The 24,611-nt window shown below is 39.8% G+C and overlaps 1 protein-coding gene across 1 annotated transcript; it reads right to left on the bottom strand.

Annotated features, from left to right (window-relative positions):
- Positions 1–1,091: 1,091 nt before the first annotated feature.
- Positions 1,092–24,520, bottom strand: RPA1 (replication protein A1). Its single transcript, XM_049803963.1, has 17 exons — positions 24,398–24,520; positions 24,089–24,136; positions 23,722–23,800; positions 23,078–23,186; positions 22,211–22,299; positions 17,503–17,589; positions 15,576–15,711; positions 14,527–14,629; positions 13,308–13,376; positions 12,971–13,163; positions 11,719–11,858; positions 9,918–10,066; positions 8,480–8,612; positions 7,256–7,432; positions 5,846–5,953; positions 2,482–2,568; positions 1,092–2,116 (listed from the first exon to the last, which is right to left on the bottom strand). Exons 1-17 carry the CDS (start codon positions 24,428–24,430, stop codon positions 2,009–2,011), a joined length of 1,848 nt encoding a protein of 615 aa, XP_049659920.1. The 5' UTR covers positions 24,431–24,520; the 3' UTR covers positions 1,092–2,008.
- Positions 24,521–24,611: the final 91 nt, after the last annotated feature.

Here is a 24,611-nt window from a genome sequence, read left to right on the forward strand (position 1 = left end):
AACCCAGCAATATGGATGCACAGCGATTCCCTCTGGGAGAATGAGCTGCCCCAGCAGAGGCAGGTGTGCAACATCGTCTCGTAAAGCTGCAATGCCAGCAAATACTTGCTAACACGAATGCCCATAAAAACTTCATAGTGTATATGGGCCTGAGAATTAGAAATAGCCTCAAGGAACATTTTGCATTACCACTTGTTACCAGTCCCCTCAAACTGGGAAGGAGGGACAGGAAGGGTGGAGCAGAACCAAAAGACTGGTTAGCAGAGTGGAAAGATAGATTATCACCGCTAACCTACCATTTGTCAATCCGGAACCGTGCTGAAGACTGTAATTTTCTAGTCAATGCTTTATAAGCAAGGTCAGAGGGAACAAATACTTCAATAAAAAATGCAAGACATCAGCAGAAGAACCCAGTCATGATCCTCACAATCCAAAAAAGAGGAAGGGGTTGTTTGTGCAATTTAATGGGCCCAGAATAATGTTCTTCATGTCCATCAAAGGAAATGGCATTTACAGTTCTTAAAGACTCAAGATGACAAACAGGAAATCATGGGAAATAAAGGGCACCAACTGAATACATGAAGAAACAGTGCTCTACAAAGCAAAATAAATAAATAAGTTTCAGTTTTGCTACCAGAGACCCACTGCAGTATTGCCTGGATGCTTGGAGCTGTGCAGCAAATGCCAAGCTGTGAGCTGCAGCCAGGGAACACATAATTAATGTGATTAGGAGCACACAGAGCTAGCATGCTCTGCTGACTGAAAAGCCCAGTAGCATAATTACTGTTTTCTGTACTAGCTCTATGTCTGAACAAATCTCAAAGCCTGGTTAGTTTTAGACTGCTGTGTAAACGTCAATAAAAATCCCAGAAGTGCCAGCTCATCAGCATTCTCAGGCACAGAAATGGTGAAAATATCACTGCATTTCCATGCCGTTAACATCAGGCAAAGAAGTCTCCATTCTTCAGTCTAACCTTAGAGTTTGTAATAAGGTAACATCTCCCCCAAGTGAATGCTTATTATGAAAGCTAATTAATTGCTTTCCAGTAATGAGAAGTCTTTGGTGTTCAAAGAAAGCAAAATTCACTACATAGGAATTAAACAGTGTTTATTGAAACAAAGCTCCCCCCCATTTAAAGACCTGTTCCTGATTAACATCATTACAAATAAAACCAAAGCGACTGAACATACAAACATACAAAATATGTATAGGCAGGAAACGTGAGCTAAAAATCAGTCAAAAATCCATAGTATTAATTGAAAAGAAAACTAAAGCAATGCTTTGTAGTTGCCTAGATTTCCCTGGGGGATGGAGAGTCAATGCTTATCTGCCTTCCTCAGAAGAGACAATTTTGATTAATATCAGACCCATCTGACTCAGTCTATTAAACCCTGAAGGAAGGATATTCTTCAGATATAAGAGATATGTCTTTGATTAATAATTCTACCATATTGCCATTCCAAGCATTAACAACTGCATGGCACCTGTGGAAAGAGAAAGCCTTTGAATTCTATGGAAAGGAACTAACTTGTGCTAATAGACCTGTTCTCCTACGTCCATTATCTGAAAGCTGTATGACACTCTTCCTCCTACCCTCTGCTGAACAAGTCCAAGTGTCAAGGTTGTCACTACTTTCTTGCAAAGAAGACACAATGGTTATATAATTCAGCTTTACATATAGTAAGAAAGCAAAAGTTACTTCAGACATTCTGAATGGTTTGTCTAAAGACCCTGGCAATCTGTCTAGAGACTCCTCTTTAGAGCTGTCACAGCTTAATAGACCACAACAGTCTACAATATCCTGGCCATTAGAGTGCACTCTTACTTACCTACCAGGGGCATATCTTCAGAGAAATGCATTAAATCACTTAGGCCACTACACTGGACTACCATGCACGGTGTAACTAATGCCAAATTGTCACACACAGGGTAGGGAAAAAGTCAGTGTAACATCATCTATGGAGTTTTTCCTGGAAGTTCTAGCTCCATCAGTCAGTACCAGCCTCCTCACCCTAGCTGAGCATTTCTCCTGATGCTTGCGATCAACCTCTTGCTGTATTCCCTGTAGTTCACAGGTTTGACATCCACTGCTGTAGCCTTAATACGAGATTCATCCTGTGAAAGAGAAACATGGCATGTAAAAGAAGAGCACTAAGCACCCCAGGCATTTGGTTCTAACCTCCTTCTGCTCCAGTAACTTACTGATCTTGGTATCAGGGTTATCTGGGAGTGCAAACTTGACTCCCAGAGGAGCTATGTTGTTTTCATTTGAAACAAGCCAGGCTTGATGAACCTGAGAGGGAACAGTGTTAATGACAGTGGATCCTTCCTTCAGTGCTCAAGACTGGCAGTATTTGCTGTGAGCAAGTATCTTTGGAAACTTCTCCCCACAAACGTAAGAGGAGGAAGCACCTCCTATGGAGACAAGTCAAACTACAAAAGCCAAGTGCTACGTTACATGCCTTTTAGGGGATACTTACATTGTAAGTCTCCAGTTTTACCCGGATCCTGAACTCATACGTGTTGAAGTTTGCATTTTGGAACACTTCTTCAAATGCCTGCTCATTCTGTGACAAGGACAAAGACAGATATCAGCTGCAAACACTCCAGGCTTCTGGGAGTACCATGAACTTTCAGAACAGCGCATCTTTTGCTTATGTTGGCAAAACAGGTGAACTAACCGGATCATGTAGGCAGAGCTGAATCTTCCCTCAAATTTTAGATGCCAAACCATAACTTAAAAGTTTTTAAGACAAAGTTTAGGTGAAAGTGAAAATGTCTTAGCTACCTAAACAAAATAATGTACAGTTGCACCAAATCTGCAACCAAGTGTACAGAACGAAAGTACTATAAATCTACATGAGATTCTTTCACGCTGCTTAACAGGCTAATTCTGATGTTCTGCTACAATCACAAACACTGACAGAGTTAACTACTTCCCTATTAATCGTCTTATTAGGCATTCTGTTTCTCTCGTTATCCATCAAGGCTGTATGTATCCTTCACATGCTGACACAGACTTATTTAAGAGGATGTTCTATAAAAAAGTGGATACATGTTTTGAACACGCTTTTATAACCATTAGAAGACTGTCATATTTATGACATAAGCTGCTTCTAATTACCATATGAACACTAAACATCATCATCACTTAAAACTGACAATTTGTCAAAACAGTGGAAAAGCAGCAGACAAGTTGTGGAGACTGTGGAAAAAGTTTATTTTTGTAAAAATTAGTTGTAAAAACCTTTGCTGACATTCCACAAAAATCCTGCAGCCCCATGATGATACAGACAAGTAATTATTAATGCGACTTGATCAGTCGCTCCAGCAGCAGACAGAGCATCTGATCTGGAATTGAACCCACCTCAGTTTCACTCATATTCAGTGTAACAGCAGTGTTACATCTGCTGTTTTTAAATGCACGCAGCACTGTTTTACACTACATAGTGATTCTCCCAAGGTTTAGAAAAGCACAACAAATGAAGGTGAACAGGAGTAGCTAGTTTCACAGACTGCAAAAATTAGGCATATCCTTCCTGAATATTAAAAAGCCCTTCTTCTGACCATCATATGGATTAGAGGATAAGAAAACTTGCTTCATAAAGCATTTGGCTTCTGTTTCCAGCTCTGCCACAAACTTTGCTAACCATTAGTGAGTGGAAAATGCTGTTAGCATACCAGTCACTGCTACCCTCCACCACCTCCTTTGGTAACAAGCACAGTGGAGAGGTAGATGAAAAACGTTGCATGCATATCTATGCTTAGCGTGGTCACTGCCCATACATGGACTCACTACATACTGTGAGCAGTGGAAAGACTCCCACCAACCTCACAGGATACCACATCAGATCTTCAGAGAAAAACCACTAAGAAAAGCTTACTGAAAATGCATCAAGTACCATTTTTAAAGGCTCATAAAAGTGTCAAATCAAAAACAATTTCTCCTGGAACACAAAGCATTCCCGCTCAAGGGCTCATTCCATATTATGTTCCATTTTCTATCCTCAGCCATTTCCATTAGGCAGCTCTTCAAAAGACATTACATGTTTGTATTGTTACATAGGATCTGCTGTCTCTCCACACCCAGTTCTCTTCAGCATTAAAAGTGACTAAGAAATTTTGTTTGAACACTAGCAGAGATTAAGCATGGCTAAAGTAAGAAAATATTGACAAGTTAAGAATGTCTGAAAATGGAAATGCAAAAGTGCAAGCACATCTAATTAGAGTGCCCTAGCAATACATCTTCCTACAGAACAGAGGCGTCCAGCTTTCATAATATCACAAAAACTTAGCATCCTAGAACCACAAGCTTTGTACCACTTACCTTAGACCGCTGAAGTGCAGGAAATTTCAAAAAAAACCCAACATTCTTGTATGTAACCTACAGGAAAACCAGCCCTACTTTGCAGAAGCAGATGAGGTCTACAACAGTGTCTCAGGACAACCGGGACTACAGCCTCAGCAATCCCCCCTGCTTCATTTCCCTCCCACAGCCAAGCAATGGGTTAAACAACTACTGGTATATCTATGGAGCCCTAGTATCAACCAGCCTTCGCCTGGGAGCACAGCAATGCTCATATGCAATTCAAGAACTTATTATGCTTTCCATATCATCAGTTAAAAAAACAAAACAAAACCACATAGATTTTGACACAGTAGACAACTAAAACTCAGGAAAATATTATTTTGGTTGGAAGAAAGGAAAATGCAGCAGAGAAGCATATAGTGACAAAGGGAAGAAAATGCTGTCTGTTAGTGTTTAAAGACTTACAACCTTAAACCCCATTCTAATCTGTCAAAGAAAGATCGCTTAAGCATCTCTGCCAACGACCCATTTTACAAGTCACAGTTTTCATATGACCAACAAAATTTCTGATTATATTTGGTGGGAAAAAAAAGAGCCTTCAGAAGTGGGCTAACACACATTAGTTCAAAAAGCTTCCTGCCTACTTACAAAGATACATACAAAGTGTTCTGGAACTTTTTGGATTTGTAAACAAATTTTTGGAACACATTAGGGATAATCTTGTTAGCATTCATGGCTAAACCAGTTTTTTTTGCAGATTCTTCCAATCTAGGTACAACAATAAAACAGCCTGTTCTTTCTATTGGAGTCAACACATGTTAAAAGGCTGTAGTATTGTCGTCAAGTAATCAGCTGTCTCTCAAGGTCCAGGTGATAAGGACAGCCTGATCTCCAGCTTTTAACAGCCAAAAGAGCTCAGAGGTAGACAGACTGACTGTGGGAGCAAACTATGGGGGAAACCAGGCAAATCTCTGTTCTCCAGGCAGATGGCCTGTGGAAAATAATCCTGAGGAGAGTAAACAAGTCCCTGCCAAGAACTTCAGACTAGGGAGAAGCAATGATTTGTGAACTTATAAAAGATACTGAAGTCCAACATCTGGAGAACAATCTTGTGCTGCCAGGTCCCTCAGCTGGCCTATTACCCAGGGAATGGGCAAGATCAAATTCTTGCCAAATGAAGTAGCATATCCCTTTCTTTCATATGGCACTTTTGTATTTGTTTTAATAATGCTGTTAATTTCCACAGCAACTACATTAACATAACCCACTGCCTTGGCCACCTCTGCTGACTTAGGAGTGCTATATGTGCGCACGCAGGTATGAGATCATGCTCTCTGATGAATCAGCACTGGTGTTACACACATACCTTACATCTTTCTCAAAGTTGCCTTCAAAGTCAACATTACAAGAATATTTCCTTACCAGGAGGATCAAAAAAAAAAAGCAAGAAATTTGAGGGCAGCCCACCAACAGGATGTGTGAAACAGTTCAACTTCTAGACATTTACTAAAAATACAATAAGCTAATTGACTGACCTTTTCCTTCAGTTCTCCCAGGAAAGCTGCGTTTTGCCCAAGAATGAATTCTGCTGACTCTTGGAAACAAGTCACCCACTGATACTCTAGACAGTCTGCAATGGTCACCTAAAAACCAACAAAACCCAAAAGGTTATTTCATCCAGTTGCCTGTTCCTCAAGGAAGACAGAAGACAGTACAAAAGAAAAAATTATTTCACAGCTATAGAGAGTTTTAAATTTCCAGTAACTATCAGAGCCCTATGTACTGTAGGTACTTTCCATCACTGAGGGTGGAAGGCAGTGAGTTTTGGTTTGGTTTTTTTTAAGCTCCATAGAACGTCACAGTAACTTAACACGAGTTAATATTGACAATACATTGTGCCACAGGAAAAGGCCAACAAGATCACAGTGGTACACACTGATGGATATTTAGCTCTGTTCTTCTGTCGCTGATGAGCTGTGAGCAAGAACAGGTTAGCCGAGAACAACAACCACCAAGGGGGACACCAGCAAGACTGCAAACTGCATTTAGTTTGTACATACCCGAGTACTTGAGGACAAACACATGTAATACTATGTTACGAGGAAACTATCAACATATTCAAGGACAAGACAGAGCAGTAAAAAGATCAAATGATAGCCTCACATGCATTTCCTGACTGCTTTGACAATTAGGAATGGGAAAATAGGAGACATATTGTTCTGAAGGCCTTGATTGTACCCTCAGTATCTCCTTTATATTCTATGAGAATGTTTCTGCTATGTAAAGTAGTTCATGCATTCCTAGAAGTTATCCGCTAGAAATTATTCAGAAGCAGTTTGTGTTTTAGTGAGACTACAGGGATAGTTCCCTTCTCTCTGCATGCCCACCTGGCACAGCATTTCTAAGAAGCAGATACAACTCTAACTTATAACGTAAAACAGAAGAAGGTTCAATGCTTATGGTGTAAGCGGGCATCGCAATAATAATCCCCAGACAACTTTCTGAAGCAGGCTCCATTAAAGCATGAGACAGAACAATACCTACCGAAAAAAATGTACTAAATATAGGTAGCAGCTGTAAAAGTGCAATTACTGCTCTCCAGAAATGCCATTTTACTTCAGTTTATCTTCACTACTGAAGAGGCGTAGGCCATCTGTACTCTGCACTGCATAGTACACTTGGAAACCAGAATCAACTGAGCTAGCATCAACTTTTTGGCAAAGAGAAAAGCTTTTAATTGGAGCACTAGGAAAACAAACTGCTAATCAGCTCAATGAAACATCCCTCACTCAGGTACAGTATACAAACCATTTAAATATCCTCTAGCCCAAAGGCACCACAGATAGACAAACAGCACTCTAACACCCCATTCTCTTGAAAGATTTCTATTTGCACTGTACAAGGAAAACAGCAAGAAACACCTCTCCTCTAATTCATTTACTTACCAGAAGCATCATACGATACTTGAAGTTGGGGAATTCACGATCACACTTTTCACAACGATACAGTCCATTTTGTTGGTCTATCACTTTCTTATTGCAATCCTGAGAGGGACATGCCTGGTACATACAGTTCTCCTTGCGCAGATGTACAACTGTGCCCACACAGCTAAAATAATCTGCCTAGGAGAGTGAGTGTGCAACATTAGCCTCAAAATACTCAATGTTTTCCAATTCTGAATTAACTACAAAGCAAGGCATCCATACTTGGATATTTAGGATTAGAAAGCTTAACAGCTATGGATTATTGGGAAACTGTAAATCAGCCCCTCTGTTGCAATAATTTTCAGGCTTCCATTATGTTAAATAAAGCCCCTACAGCAAGATTATTTTGTGTTTCCATTGCAAGAAACTCCAATTGCTAGGTTTTCTTTAGATAAAGCATATTTGCTTCTTCATTGTGTCTGTTCAAATCTCTACTTTTTCACAGGATTAAGATTCTGCACTTTCCTATGCTTCTTTTAGGAGCCAATAGAAAAACCAGAAAGCCTACTGTGTAGTATTACAGATAAGCATTTGATTAAACTATAGCCTACAGAACAAAATACCCACTCACCATACTAAAATAATCATCCTAATGGTTTAAGACCACAGTCAAGTCTTTCAACAGATAAACAGAGTTGCTTAAGAAGCATGTGCAAAAAAATCTCACAGAAAATAGCTGAATGACAGGTAAAGTTTTTTCCTTAGATAGAAGTTCTTGCATATCCCAAATGGCTTAGCATTTAAGTTTGGGAAAAAAAAATAAAAAAATTAAAAATAAGTCAAGAAGCAGTATAAGCCTAGAGAGGTTACTGGACTGGAATGCCAGACGCCTGTGTTTTATTCCTAGCTTTTCTATTTACCAAGTGTGCACCCTTGAAAACCACTTCCTCCTAATGCACCTGTTTCTCCTAGAACACTTTGAGCTATTTATATTAACATCTTTGGGGTGAACACCCCCCATTTATACAAGGCTTAGAATTCTCTCGCAAACATAGTAACTTGTTGCAACATCGGCAACAAGCTGGAATTTATTTGAAAAAAATTATTTAATAACATACATTCTGACAGAGTAAGCACATACTGCTCAACAACTGGACTACTTCAATAAGCAAAACGCCTGCATAAAGTCTAGCTTTTTATTTTTCCCCCAATACACAAGGCTTGTACTCAGCGGCCGCGCTTTACCTTATCTCCTTGTCCCAAGTTCTCAGATTTGGCTTCAAACAAAGTTTTCCAATTGGTATTCACCCCAGATGCTGGCCCACCCCTCACATCAGAGATTGAGGCACATTCCAGAAGCTGCCCCTCAGAGTCAAACCTGGAACCACAAAGATGCACTTCTATTTTTGGCTAGCAGACCATACAGACTTATCAAAAGCTTACGTTTAGTTTCATGTACTTAATATGTGAGGGATTTTTTTATCAATGATTGCAAAGGAAACAATTACAGTAATTTGTGTATATTGCAAACAAAAATAGCATTTCAGAATAAGTTAATAGTCCGACTTAATTAGCACAGTATTTTATAAACCCACAAAAGGAGGACAGCTTTGTTCTATATAACTGCAATTTGTTTGCCAGCTAGTGGTCAAACCACGCACTGCATGCTTCTTAAAGGCAGTCAGATAACAAGATTTAAGGGCATCAAGATATTTCCGTAATTAAAATTAAATTACATGGTACCATTATCTTCGCAGCAGCTTCGAAAGAAAAAGAAAATAGCATTGAAAAGATTATTCTTCCTCTGTTAAAATAAGAAAGCACAGCTTTTCAGCAAAAGGTTGTACTACCATTCCATCATGGTGTTTTTTGAGATTTGAAAAACACGCCAACAAGACTCAAAAACTGAGCTTAATTAAAGCGTGACAGTAATAGCTAAGACCCACAATCAATTTTATCTGCAACAACCTTCTGAAGTATGGGAGAACCACAGCTCAATGACAAATGGAGGATGCCATTATATTTTATCCATGTTTGGGTGATTTAACTAGAACCTGAAACCCCTGGATTCACGAATCTGATGCTGTTGGCACTTGACCCTATTCATACATACACCACATCTTGCCATATTAGTAGTTACAGCAGACAATTTAGCAACTACCTACAGTGGAAGCAACAAACCGCCAAGAAATCACTTTGTTTTCCTGACAACAATAAAAATAAAAATGTTATTTTGCTATCTGAAAAATATCTGATCAGGAATAGACACTAGAAGAAGTCAGCATAGTTCCTCCAGCCCATACTAATACAGTGTGTATCAGATTCCACACAATCAAAAAAGCCTGTGAAAAAAATATTGTTCTCTCAGATCATGCCTCAGAAAGTGGAGCTGGTCAAGTCTGATTTCATGCTGCCTTCCAAGGCTTTGGGTCAGCATGCACTACTCCTATTTCAATTTTTCAAGGTCTGTCATGGAATTACAAGTTTTTGAATTGAACAACTTAAGAAGGACAGCCTTTCAGGCTCCAGTGCTTTCAAGAAAGAGAAGTTTCTATAATCCTGGAACCCATATCCTCTGCTACCTTTCTTCAATACTATATAAACTGCTCAAGTACAGAGAAACAGAATAAAACAAACACTCTGCAGCAGGCTGGAATGAATCTACATAAACACACACTCATACCATCCTCGGAGCTTAAAAGCCTCTGGGCTATCAGGGTTGATGACAACTGTACTCGAGGACAGGACAGACAGGCTTCTACCACCAAAATCAGAGACTCGGGCTCCTTTGATGGCTATCACAGGTTGTCTAGAACCATCAAACTGTTCAGCCTGCATGTGTTGAAAAAACAGAAAACATTAGTAGCATGCTACAGTAAAGGTACTGGACTTGCGGTCATAATTCACAGATCATGACAAGAGACCAAATCTGAATCAAATTATCTTACTGGATTTAGAAGGTAAGGTTTTAAACGGTATCACTAGGACTTTAAGAAAAGGCAGCTAACAATTAAAGCTGTAATCCTAACACCCCATTTCCTGGGGAACCAGAAGATCCTTAAGTTACACCACTGGTTTGGAAAAAAAGGATTGGTCCCCTCCATTAGGAGTTTCACAGAAGGATTTTAGAAAGGGAGATGGGTTACGGTAATGGAGGTTTCTCCAAAGCGGAGAAATTATTTGGTCAGATTAGACTCTTCAGGAGATGAAACAACTCACTTGGCTTGACTGACCCAATCACGTCTACTCTAGTAGAACTTAAAAAGCAGAAGTGTAGGTATGCTGACCAAACACATTTTCTTGACTTCCCATTTTCTGTTTTTAATCTCATAAAGCTGCTTTAATGCTGTTCAATTGCCATCAGTTTGTTATCTGAGTAAAGTCTGACACTAACAAAGAACCTCTTGCCATAAGAGAGGTTTTGAAAGGTATGGATTTTCTGGACCCCACACCACTTAGCAAGGGGAGGATCATGTGCTTAAAGATTACAAACGAGCTGGAGTTACCAGTAGCATTCACTGTATCCACGAGATGCAAAAAGAACACAAAACATATCCCAGCACTTAGGGTAATGACTATTGCAAAGGATATAGAGTCTAACCCTAACTATGCCAGCTGCAAGCTATACATCACTTCTCCTCAATGCTTGTTGTTGTCTCTATTCTACAAGCAAGCAAACAGATTTAACTTTGTAAAATGCAGGCCCTGATCTCTGTTGGAAGACTTATGCCAGGAATTGATTACCAGTAGCCTCTCCTATAACAACCTGGTCCAACCTCAAAACTTTGTGATATTGAACTTCAGTTTACTTCATTTATATCAGCAGATGGTTAATGGTGTTTAGCTACCTACAATATCAGTGCACTTGATCATTTAGCCATAAAGCATCACTGTCAAGCTGGCAGGATCACTTCTATTTTATAGACTGGAACATAAATCCCTAAGTATCTACAACACTGGTGGAAAACAAAAGTAGCCCGTTAAAAGGATAAAGTAGTAGTTTACTGCAACTACTCAAACTTTCAATTCCAAGGCTCTGATGCTTTAAACTCTAGTCTGAGATACAGCCTCTCAACCCCCCAGTTAATCAGCAATTTATGCAGGGTAACATGTATCCCACCCTACAAATAAAATTAGTCTCAAATGAGACAGCCGTAGCCACTGGGCTTTTCCATAATCAAACTGCAACTCGTATCCTTTCCTAAACCAGAAGCCTGTTACCTTCAGTCTTTGGGCTTGAGACATAATGTCTGCAGTTGTTCAGAACACATTAGTCAGATCATGTCAGCAGTTTGTCAGAGAAAGGTTAAGAACATCACACCTGAATGAAACCAGACAGTCTTTCACCTTCTCTCTGCCCCTGATCCTTAAACACCCAGGACCTGTCTCAGTGCTATGCCCATCTCTGATGACAACAGCACACTCTCATTTCCTTACCCTACACAAAGGAACCTTTGCTTAAGAACAGGTAAGGGAGCACATACCTCATTTCCCCATAGCGTAGCTGTCACTAGTTTCCCTGATATATCCATCAGGTGCACGTTCCTCTTTGATACCTCCCTATTGTTAGCTTTCACTGTAATTTTAGTGACATCTTCGTAGCTCTTACAAATTCCAATTACATCTGAAAAACAGTTACAATTTAGTTAGAGTTACTCAAAGGTCACAATTGGGGAATACAAGATCACAAGAGAAGAATTCAAACCTACTGTCAGATTTTTACCTTGTATCCTAGCTCCCTATTCAAATCAAATCTGATATGGAAATTAAGTGTATTATGGTAGGAATGCTCCACTACAGAACTCTTCAGTGCTTTAATTTTGTTGACTAATTCATTAAGATATTCATGAATGCAAGCCTCACCACATTAGTGAGATCAAGGCATTGTACTATCTTTTCTCATCACATTCTGTCAAAGGAGTTCAGCCCTGATCCTGTAACACACACTCTCTTGCTGTTTAAGCACAAGTCTCTCAGGCAAGGCGTTTTCAAAGTGACTGTAAAACAACAAAGCAACTGGCTAGTGCCTTCACTGTAGCCCCATGACTGTAAGCTGCAATTTAAACAAGTTTGCATGTTTGGGTAGTAAGACCTAACACAACCCCCTTTGCACTCCCCAAAAGTGCACCATTTTTAATAATTACAGATCTACCTTTAAAATTCCTAGCTGAATGCCTCTGAATCACAGGCATCTTGTGCGTGTGAAACCTGAGAACCCTCGCCTCCACCCAAGCCTCTGATTTTTCCGGAGTACTCTGCCCAACAAATTACAGAAAAACAAACCTCCAATACTTCACAAAGCAAGCCAAAACAGTCATGCAACTTGGACTTGGATGCAATGAATTATGCCAAAATCACTACAGAGATAATTAGATAGTGAAAGAAAGCAAGACCATGGAAGGTATGAAATGCACACGTGCTGAGCAAGGACATTTTTCTTTCAGCCCTTTTCTGTGGAAAACAATGATCATCATACAGTAAACAACTATCATTTACTGTCTTTAGTTTGTAGCACAAATTTGAAGAAAAGTCATTATACATTGTTAGCAGAACAGGGCAAAGACATCTTAACAGGAAAACCACCCAAGGTATTTTTAATGGCAACCATCACTGGATAACTTCATTTAAGGGATCACAACACTCAAAGCCCTGTATGCTCACTACCTCCCCAGTATTCGGGACACAAAAGTAAAACTTCAGAGCTTTAGAGCTTGCCATTTTGCTACTTAGACTGACCAACAATTGAGTCTTTGGGTGTGTTCTCCAAGTCAGCAATGGATACAAACTCAAACTGAACAGATGGAAGATGCTGGGCATCATCACAGGGCACAACTGAAGTCTCATTAGTGAATGTAATCTCATAGTCATTCTTAACAGCTGTATATTGCTTGTTAGCAGTCTTCAAATTGCCTTTGGTAAAATAATATACCTACAGGAGAAAGCAGGGAAACAGAGGATATTATCAGAAGTCAGACAGAGAAAATAGATTGTGTTCACCTTTAAAAATCCTTGCTATGCTGAAGTTCCTCTTTTCTAGCTCATGTCAGTCTATGAAAGCACAATGCTACCATACCTTGTTCAATTCAATGAGGGGAAAGAACTTGTCTGCTTGATCATTGAATGCAGTAGCTCTAATCTCACCCTGCAGGAAAATAGGAGAGCTGGTCAGAACTGAAATTCGGAATGAAAAAAAAAAAAAAAAAAAAAAAAAAAAAAGAAATCTTTGCAATGTTAAGTGCCATCCGTTCCACAGACACAGCATGGTCTGCCAGCCTAGCTCCAGGCATGAGAGAAACAAACAACATTTTCCTCACATTTGTAGTCATAGCTAAAACAACATATTCTATACCTGACCATCCAATCTCAAATTCAAGTCTCATTAGTATATCTAGAGTTTCAGAATGAAATGTGTAAGAACTGCATATATCCTATACATACCTCTGAAAAGGTACTCTTAAAACCAGCATTAATTGCCATTACATGAAAAAAAAAAAAATCAAATAGATCATGCAGCTCCACAAGATAGCACACAGTATATCGGTACATCTCCCACTTATACGTGATGTTAAGTCTTTAAGTAAGGATTAATAACAATTAAAAACTCACTAGATATAAATTTTGTTTTAAAAAAAATTTGAATACAGACAGTATGCACAGAAAACAAATGGCTGATGACAATATCTTACATTATTAACCTCACATTTTATACTAAACATAATCTAGCAGAATCTTGTTTGTTTTCACGACGGAAGGCTGCGATTTGATGAGGTTTGACAAACTGCAAGTTTAGTTAGATTAACCAGATACCGTTCCCCAAACAAACCACAGATGAAATTTCCTACTATTACAATAATTTGTACTCCCATTTCCCCATGAAAATGAAAGCTTCTAACTTGGAGGCAATGCTCCTCTCACTCCTTGTTTTGTATCGCATATCTAAGCAAGGATGAGACCTCACTCTCAATCTAGAGGAAACCACCACAAACCTCAGTATTAAGTTGTCAGTTTCCATAAACAGCTATATTTTGAAGCGGCAAAAATTCAGTCACACACTGTAGACTTTGATGAAAAATAATCAGTAATGCCATACATTTAAGACTTCATTCAGGATAAAAACTGGGTCGTTGATGCTCAACTTAATGAATACAGGAATACAAGCTTCAGTCACAATAAAAAAAAAAACAAACCACGAAACATTTCCTATAACACACTTTATTTCCTCTATTCTGTCTTTATGAAGGGTTCGTCAGCATCTGGCATACATTATCTTTTTCTCAACATATGACACTTACACTTTCATCGACTAGCTCTATAGAAAAGAGCTTTCCTTCACCACGGGAGTTGCTCCACGTGCGGATCTGGCCTTTTTGGGTAACACGAGCACAAATGGTCCACCTGAAATTGTGCAAGAAATCACTGTTCTGTCTTTTTCTTTTTTTTTTCTTTAAATAAAAGATTGAATTGACAAACCTTTGGAATTGGAATGTCACCATTTAAAAGCCAGAATCTTCCCACTGCACCTCAGCAACTCTACCTTCTCTTCTGCTACTTTCTATTTTAATGGCCTAGCCCATTAAAGGCAGAAAGTTGTAGAGAAAGCAACAAAGCCAGCCTTAAAGCATCTAGTATGATAATAGTAGCGAACAATCCTTCTGGATAGAATCAGGCTTCAAATCTTTTACTCTTCTAGGGTACATTTTTCATGCAGCAGTTTGCCTGTTCTGAAAAGCCATGCTAGAACTCAAGAGCTCAATTATAGGATTCACATTTAACTTGGGTAATCAAATCAGTTTGCGTAACTTAGAAATGTCATTCATGAAATAATTACATCCTCATGCTTGTCAACAGAACAGTAGCCAAAGTGAATAGCTTACTGAGCTGTTTTATCATTAAGTTACCAAAAAGAAAGTTGCTTTAGGAAAAAAAAAGAGAAGTCAATTGATTTTCACCTAAAGTATTAAAAACCTCTCAATCTCAGCAGGGTAACTTCACCAAGACCATGCAAAGGCAAATATCAGATTGTCGAAGAGTTGATGAAGTTAAAAAACAAAACAAAACAAAAAACCCACAAAATCCCCACAAACCACTAAAAAACCCAAGCTGAACCAAAACCAAACCAAAACCCGTAGAGCTGTTTCTATGGAGGGCTTTTTTTTGTTTGTTTCTTTCTCTGGGTGGTTTTGTTGTTATTGCTGGTTTTGTTTGTTTGAAGTTAACCAATACAGTCAAAAGAACTCAAAGAATGATTTGACAGAGATTCATACACGAGAAAGCAAAAAGAAGCTATTGTTCCCTCATGCCTGTGACATAGAGTAACACCTGGCAAACAACGATAACTCACTTAGATTGGTATGGGTTCAGGCTGGCAATCGGCACTACTTTGGCCTGCGATCCCCCTGGTGTCTTCACTGAGCTGGGAGCGCTTACTTTACCGAACTGGTTTGAGGGAGGAGCATGGTACTTCGGAGCAGCAGGACCTTTCAAAAACCACAACAAAGCATAAAGCATTTCAGCCTTGCAGTCAAATGCCAGATTAAAACCAACTCGTGGTGCAAGGTCAGGCGGAACTTTTTCCACCATGCTATGGGGAGCTGCATAGAAGGCAAAGTTGTACTTAACACTGGGTAGTGCACTTAAAGCTCCATTCACTGCGCTATGTGAGCACCAGAGTGTCTAGAAGTTTGTTGAATCACTTCTGCTCTTGGTCACAAGTATTTTCGAGGCTGCAAACTGCTGCAGAAGAGACAATCTCAGACCTTTAGAACACTTACACTGGAAGTGGAGATGTGTCGAGTCAATCACTTAAACGTGGTCTAGAGGGGTAAACAACTAGTTAGCAGTAAATTCTCTAAAATATGGCACACCAAGCTTTAAATCTACACCATTTGGGGGGAAAAAAAACTAAGGAATGGTAGCCTGCACTCAAATAATTTCCTGACATAAAGCAATACTGCTAATTCTAAACTGAATCTTGTCAATGTATAAGCATAGAACTCTCATGATCAGCTTTAAGTACAGGAAGGAAGAGCTTGTTTTCTGCTGCAGTAAGCAGGTGTCAGAATTTTACTGTTTCAAAATACTTCTTAAATGTAGGGGTAAAGAATACAGACGGGTTAAAGCAGTACCAAGAGCTAGGACTGACAACTTTTTGGCTTCAAAAATAAGTCTACAGGCTGACATTTAAATTGACTGCCTTTTTCAGTATCTTACTATTTAAAGTCTTGATCAAAAAACTGTATTTATAGATGTACTACTGCTGTGGTTTAACCCCAGCCAGCAACTAAGCACCACGCAGCTGTTCACTCACTCCCCCCCCACCCAGTGGGATGGGGGAGAGAATTTGGGGGGAAAAAAAAGTAAAACTCGTGGGTTGAGATAAGAACACTTTAATAGAACAGAAAGGAAGAAAATAATAACAACAACAACAATAAAATTACAATAATAATAATAAAAGGAATGAAATATACAAAACAAGTGATGTGCAATGCAATTGCTCACCACTCGTCAATTGATGCCCAGTTAGTTTGTGAACAGCGATTCCCGCCCAGGACAACTTCCCCCAGTTTATATACTGGGCATGATGTCCCATGGTATGGAACACCCCTTTGGCCAGTTTGGGTCAGCTGTCCTGGCTGTGTCCCCTCCCAACTTCTTGTGCCCCTCCAGCCTTCTTGCTGGGCGGGCATGAGAAGCTGAAAAATCCTTGACTTGGCCTAAACACTACTTAGCAACAACTGAAAACATCAGTGTGTTATCAACATTCTTCTCATACTAAATCCAAAACATAATACTGTACCAGCTACTGGAAAAAAAATTAACACTCTCCCAGCCGAAACCAGGACAACTATCAAATAATTTCAGTCCGGTACCACCTAAACTGTTTGGCCTCAATACCTCAGCATCAATAACACACCTGCTGGCCAGCTCCAAACTGTAGCCTCCTTGGGTGCCCACAGAGCACTGTTTCAAGAATGCAAAATTGCATCAGACAAGATGATCAGTTTACACTGCTTCCTCAAAGTTGTGTCCAGTTTTGGATTTTTTCCCTTCGGGAAGAAGAGGGAAGGGGGACAGATCCCCCCTCCCCGGCCTTTTAAAAAATTTATTATTAAATCCAAGTGTACAGTAGCCTCTTGAGAGAATTCACCCTGTCAAGCTATGGGTTAGTCTTTAACGGAGTGTTTCTTGTGCAAGACCTTTATAGAAAGGATCTTTTTTAAACTTAAGCTGTGGTTTCGCACTACACAAAGGGAAACCAGAATTCTTACCTGCTACTGACAAATTGCCATTTTGTTGCTGGGGTTTGCTGGGTGCTGGGTTTACTGCTGGAGCTGAAGAACGTTGCTGCCCTTGCCCTGGTAATCAAGGAAAGAGACCATATACTACAGTAGGGAACACAGTAATTAGAACGCCTTTTTAGGAAATAAGACTTGCATGAAAAAAAATAATTTAAAACACAGAGAACACACACTAAAATTCAGGTTTTAGAAGACACAGCAGTAGCAAGCTATCTGTTGAACAATATTACCATGGAGGAATTTCAGTCAGATCTCTTTCTTCAAGCAACTGCTTTCTACTTTGAAAGAATTCAGGGTTGACAGTTATTTAGAAGGACAGCACTTAAGTAATCTTGACAAATTCTGAGTTTTTATAGGCTTCTATTGCTCTGACAGGTTGTTTCTGCTACTACCTAACAGCTAAGATAAAAACTGTAGAATTCCCTCTTAAAACTCAGAAAGGGCCAAAAACCCACTGGGTAAAGTCAAACCTGAACTTAACACAAAACAAAGAAGATACCTGCCACATTTTATTTCCAAAATATTAAGATATTTAATGTGTGGGTGATGGAGTCATCATTTCAGCATTCACCCAGGTCCCTCTTGGGACACAGCAGTATATTGCATAGGAAGCAAAGTGATGCCATAGTTAAGTACATACCCATGCAATGTTTTGTTAGATTCCAGGACTTTTACTTACCTTATATTGATGATAAATTATAAGAGAAAGAACAGAGTGACATGTCTAGAGAAATAGTACATTAGAAGACTAATCTACCATTCAAAAATTTGTATTCTTTTACATAGTAATTGTCCTATCATATTTTGCCTCCAGATGAGAAAATGTCCAACATTTTCATCTTTTTGGATGCAACTAATTCTTAAGCCATTGCTTTGCAATAAGTCCTAGGCCTGAGTAGGCAAAGCGCCCCTGATTTGGGATGTGAGGAGGAAGGTGGTCAGAGAAAGTGGAAAAGAAGGTCAGACCAAGCCCATAAGCATCACGAGGAACAAAAGCAGAGAATCCCAGAACAGAAGGGCAAGAAAGGATGGCAGAGAAGCAAGGTAAAGGAGCAGAAGCAACACAAGGAGACCCTGATGTAGTGTCACCTGATGTTGTATAGTCTACAGAGGTAACCCTCCGGTTATTTTTAATCCAAAACAAGGTCCTTGCACAAAAACCAATCTGCTCCTCTAACTTGCCGCAGTAGAGTCACATCGGTGAACTGGTGACAGCAGTCTCCCTGGCAACAGAGTGACGTCAAACAGCAATGTGTATTTACTGCAGAATCCACTAGATGGAGAAGCCAGATTTCACCCTCGCTCAGCTGCCTCAGGTACTCTGAGGACCCGGTCAGGGTCAGTGCTCAACACCCCAAATTCATTTGGTGTAAGAGGAGAATGGAAAAAAAAATCAACAAAACATATTAAGAGAAAAATAGTTCTGGTCAGGGAAAGAATATTCAAGAAGAACAGGAACGTGCACAGGAAACAGCAAGAGATTTCCTTGCTACTTCTGTTCCCAATGTTTTTTTCCCCCCCTAGGTTTTTAATTAAAAAAAAAAAACACTGAAAAAACCAAACAAGAGACCACTATATACATTAGAACATTTGTGCATTATGAAACACAAATTCATATTTTAATGGCTGCCTACCCATAGCCTGGTGTTTCTCAACAGATTAAGAATATATTAACACATCAGTGCATGTGTTCAAATACAGAAGTAGCAGAAATAGCTCTCCAATTTTTTCACTTGTAGAGTCTATGGACTCCTAAAATATGATTTTTGGTGGCTGGTGATCACTTAAGGTGCTCAGAAAACTGAGTCCTCCGCATAGTTTTCACTCTTAGTTTTCAGAAGCTGAAAAAACACTTGAAATACCTGATCACATTTCTGCTATATATACTAGGTTAGTCAAACCCAAGACCTTTGGCCAAAGCTAGCCATGCAGCCTACTCCAATGTCATAGCCACATAATAGTTCTCTGCTTCCAATAGTTTGCTGCCGAGAGGTACTGCTGCAGAGCCATGGTGACAGAAGACCAGTCCCAGAACTGAGCAGCAGCAGGGGGGTGGGGTGGGAAGAAAACGCACTTTGAAAGAATGCACACCAAATCATGTGTGGTAGGAAGGACGAGAATAAAGAGTTCAAGTGAATGTATAGGTATACAAACATTTCAACATTGAAAGATTAATGACAGAAGTTAAACATAAGTAGCAAGTAATTGTCATAGTAAGAAGAAAGTCCAGCATCAGAGTAATTTCAATGAGATTAATGACAGTAATAACATTATCATCTAGTTTTCAACAAGAACTAAACTGCTCAATCTTAATTTTCAATACTATTATGAAATGCTGCCTGAAAAGTTTTTATGATATGTATTAAGAAGATTGTGTCTCCAGCTTCCTTGTTAGGCAGATTAACCACCTACTGCTCAAGCGTAAAGTGGCCAAAAGCCAGCTTCTCACTCCCCGGGTCCTACTGTAGTATTACAGTCTAGGAAAGGATATTCCTTAATCCTAGGTCTAGTAATTTGAGATCTGTATTTCAAGAAAGACCAAAAGCAGGACTAAATACTCTTTTAAAAATAGCTGAACTTTTTTTCCATGAAAACCACAAAGTGCTCTTAGATACTCATTCTGCATTAGCTGAGTGTTCCTCAAAAATACCATCTCTCAATATATACAGGAACTTAAAGAATCTGCAACTTGAAATACACCTTTGCCTTCTTATCAAGGCCTTCATGACAAATCAGGCAGCCCTGCAGAGCAGAAAGGCCACATTAAGGATACTTAATCTAAACTATGACCGCCTTCTGTAACTGAAACCTTATTTAGTATCAAAAGGGTATAAAGTCTGCAGAATAATGTCAGTGTTAAAATGAAATACACATCACATCAAATTCAGCATCTCTTAACTATCTAGTACAAGACCAAACTTACTATGATCATAGACCTGTAACATCTCCAAAAGCATTTGGATTTGAAAACTTCATTGCTGAGTACTTTTGTAAGCCCACATGAAGAACACAACTTTGATCAAAGTCGTGGTAATCTTACCAAAATTTATAGTCTTAAAGCTATATTTTCAGCTCAGTTCTGTAAAATATCACATTCCTAGTCGTCTCTAAGCAACAACATGATAACTGAAAAACACTGTAGTTCACAAGCTCTTGTATCACACAAGCGAGGGAAATGGGAGAAAGCCACAAACCAGCCTGCTCAATAGCTATTCTGAAAATCTTGGTCTCTACAGCAACTGTGGGATTGAACCATAAAATCTGAGATGTCAACACATTTTTTAAACAGCAATTAGCTAAGTAACTATCAAAGGAACAAAGGATTCTTTAGGCTCATTTAACAAACGCCCCTCTAATTCCCTAGGAAAAAGAAGTTAATGAAGAAAGATATCTTTGCCTTTGCAACAAAGTCTAATTTCTACTTTGATTCGTAAAGTAGATTTTTAACCAGAATGGCAGTGTACCTACCACCACTGTTTGGCCAAAATATCCTACAGAAAATTGTTGCCACTAACATGTGGTCCCTTAGTAATAAAATATATTAACTCATTTCCACCAGGAAAAAAAAAAAGTTCTTCAAGAGCAGCTATTTGCTATTAAATTTCAGCCATTATCTGTATATACGTCAATGACAGAGCTGTTCAAATATTTTCTTTAAGTGCTTATTATCCTCTCTCTTTTTAAAGATCAGAACTGGAAGAACAGAACATAATTTTGAACATATCTCAGGGGAAAAAAAATACATTAATTCAAAAAATGTTTGCCTCAGAACTGTAAGCTCAGCACACGAAAACGAAGAACACAGTTACTTATGCAACATAATAAAAACAAAAGATCCATGGCAGGTCAGATTAAGGTCTACCCAGCGCATCATTGTTTTTCAGATGGCAGGATAGGAATGGGTGCTTAGGAAAGTCTGTATGCTGGCCATGTTTTCATACCAGTCTCTCATCTATGTACTTGGAGCAATCTAAGTTTTAGTGCTTCCTGAATCTAACATTCATGCAGAGGATGTATTGTTATGTTTAACAGCCTTTAATGGATTTTTCTTTCATGTCTAATTGCTTTTTGAACCTGTGCCAATTCTTGGCACCTACCTCAACAAGTTCCATAATTTAACTATGCACTGTTTGGGGGTGCAGTACAGCCTTTGTTTTAAAACCCCTATCTGACAGTATGAGAACTAAAGAGCATCAAATGAATGTTGAAAAAAAAAGAGATTCATCATTCTTTATTCATCCCCTCCATGCCATCTTATACTTTCATAGATCATTATTACATCTTCCTCCTGCTGTTTTCTTTCCAGACAGAAGAAATTATAATCTATTTGATTACTCATTATGAGGAGACACAGAATAGCTTCCGCATACTTACTGGAACTCTAGGTAGAGACCACTAACATATAATAAAAACCTGTCAATGTTATCATAATGTATAGATACTTCCCAATACTATGTGAAGACTGAAGCTTCAGCCATGGCGTAGTTCATTAAAATATGAACAAAACCCATTTTGTGTTACACAAAGAGAAAGGATTTTCAAGATCTGGACATCACTGTTCCAGGCATAAGAAAGCTGAACATGTCTGACCACTTCTTTTTAAGTGAAAGAAACAGACAGCTGAAAGGCTGTCCTAACAGTCTGTTCAGAAGGGTATTTGTTTACAGAGGATACTCACCTTCATTGTACGGCACTGGATTGCCAATATTCCCACCAACCTTATCAGCAGTTTTCAGAACATCTAAATCCATCAGTATAACCACTCTCCTACAAACACAGAATAGACAGCAGTAAAGACTTTCACTCCCTCTGCAAGTCTATCAGACTCTGAATATCCTTTGCAGCAGATAAGAGAACCAATCATTAGGGGCCGATTCTTTGGATGAGGGAATCTGGAAGACAAAAGCTCTCCACTGTCAACTTAACCCTCTCATCAGGTACAAGTAGGCTTGAAACAGTATCACAGATAGCTGATGGCAGGCTGAATGGGCACACAAAAATGGCTTGAAACAACATAGTGTTTTAAAAGTATCAAAACCATGCCAGATTTTAAAAAAGAGACTATATTCCCTCCACAAAAATGCTGAATAAAAAGAATATGAACCTTACTTAGTTCATATTCTCCTAGACACATACATAGTTTTTATATAATCACTTCACTCTGATCCCTCCTCTCAAATTTTCCTAAAAGACCAGATTCTACAACACCAAAGTAACAAGAAATCTTCACTGGTTTTTTTTCCACAGCAGATAATTTCAAGTGAATTTTAATGAAACTTAGTACAATTTGAGTATTCCAACTGGAAACCTTCAATTACTAAATCACTGTGCTAGGCATATCTGCACCCACTGCAGTCACAGTCCGTTAATTTTTTTATTTCTGCTAATTGCTTGTGCTGTGTACTCTCCCTCCTGCACCCTGAAGACTGAATACTGTCAGATAATCCCAATCAAAAGCATTTAGCCTCTGCTTAGTCACAAAGGACAGAGCACCCGCTAGTGTGGCTACCTTTCTGTAAAACTGTGCTTAAAGAAAAATATATACCTTCCATCTTTCAGGCTGTTGACAATGAATCTGTTAACCTGGCAAATACATTGGGCTGATAAGCGTTCCTCTTCCACCAGAGAGTTCAGCTGTGTTGCCAACATGAATGCTGCAGAAACAGAAGAAAAACATTGAAACAATGAACACATGCCAGCCTTAAAAGGGACTGCCATAGCCAGCCACGACTTTTCTAGCCAGCCTAGTGTTGCATTAGATCTACAACTTGCTCAGTTAACTAGCACATAGAAAACAAGTCACCAAACCCGTGCATACACTATACTGTATTTATTTCCCAAACTTAAGAGTGCAGTGATAGCTAGAATAATCACGTATCAAAGAAGTTAGAGAAAGATTAAGCTAAATTCCTTTAAAATTACTGTTACAAAAACAAGTATAGGTTTCTATATTTTTGTTATACCCTGTAGCAAGTTAACTGCTTGAAGCTCACAAAGAAAGTTCCAGAAGAGAAGGATTTTGTCTAAATGTTAAAACACAGGTGCACAGTTCAGAGGTTGTGCTCCCCAAGCATGCCACATTCTCCTTATTTCATCACTTTACACCTAGACATTAGATCAGAAACTTCAGCACCATTAGTATCTCCACGCTTACAAAAAAAATATCTCACTGTGACTTGCCATACTTACAGGAGAGTGTGTTAACCCCATCACTCATCAACACTCGGTAACGCGGTGGCCCATTTCCTGTAGCAATAGCCCGTGTATTCTATGGGGAAACAACAGATCACTAGTTCTCATTTGTTCAGAAACTCTTCAAAAGCATAAGATGACATCATTAGCAAATGACCTATCTATTCAGCTTTTTTTTTTTTGGTTTTTTTTTTTTTTGAGCACTGCTATCAACAGCATAGCCCAAGTCATGCAAAATGAAATTGAAAGTACATCAGCCTTGCTCGGCTCCTCTGCAGAGAAAGCCTGTTTGCCCTCAGAAGCCTGGGCAGAAGCGCAGGCAGTCAGGACCGGACCGGCACAAGAAGTAACGAAGAGTACTCACGATAACTTGCAGCACGGGCTTGGAGACGTACTCCCCCTGCATTATGGCCTGGAGAAAAGAAAGAGACCCTCAGAAAGCTGCCACCACCTCACTCAGGAACGCTTCCAGACCCGCAACTGAGGGGGAATTACCGTTGAACGGCCGTCACCGCTGGACCCGACCAGGGCCCTCCCTGCCCCCCAGGGCCGGGCCCAGCTCCGGGCCTGGTTTCTCCCCTCAGGACCGGGCCGAACTCGGTGCCCAGCTCCCTCCTCTCCCAGCCCAGGCCCCCCCCCAGTCCCGCGGGCCCACCGAGCGCGGAGCCCTCACCGCGATGGCCCCCTCGCTCAGCCGCACGCTCATGGCTGCTGCGTCTCCCGCCGCGCTCCGCCGCTGCCGCCAAATCCTCCCGCCGCCCAGAGCCGTGCCCGCTCCTTCCGGCACGCACTTTCGTTAACGCCTCGCGTCACCCGGCCGACGGCGGTACAACGCTCCTATTGGCTGCTCGGCGCCGTACGGCGGAAGCGCTCTCCGGAGCGCTGTG

Source organism: Accipiter gentilis, chromosome 6, assembly GCF_929443795.1.
Source record: "Accipiter gentilis chromosome 6, bAccGen1.1, whole genome shotgun sequence".
NCBI classification, from domain to species: domain Eukaryota; kingdom Metazoa; phylum Chordata; class Aves; order Accipitriformes; family Accipitridae; genus Astur; species Astur gentilis.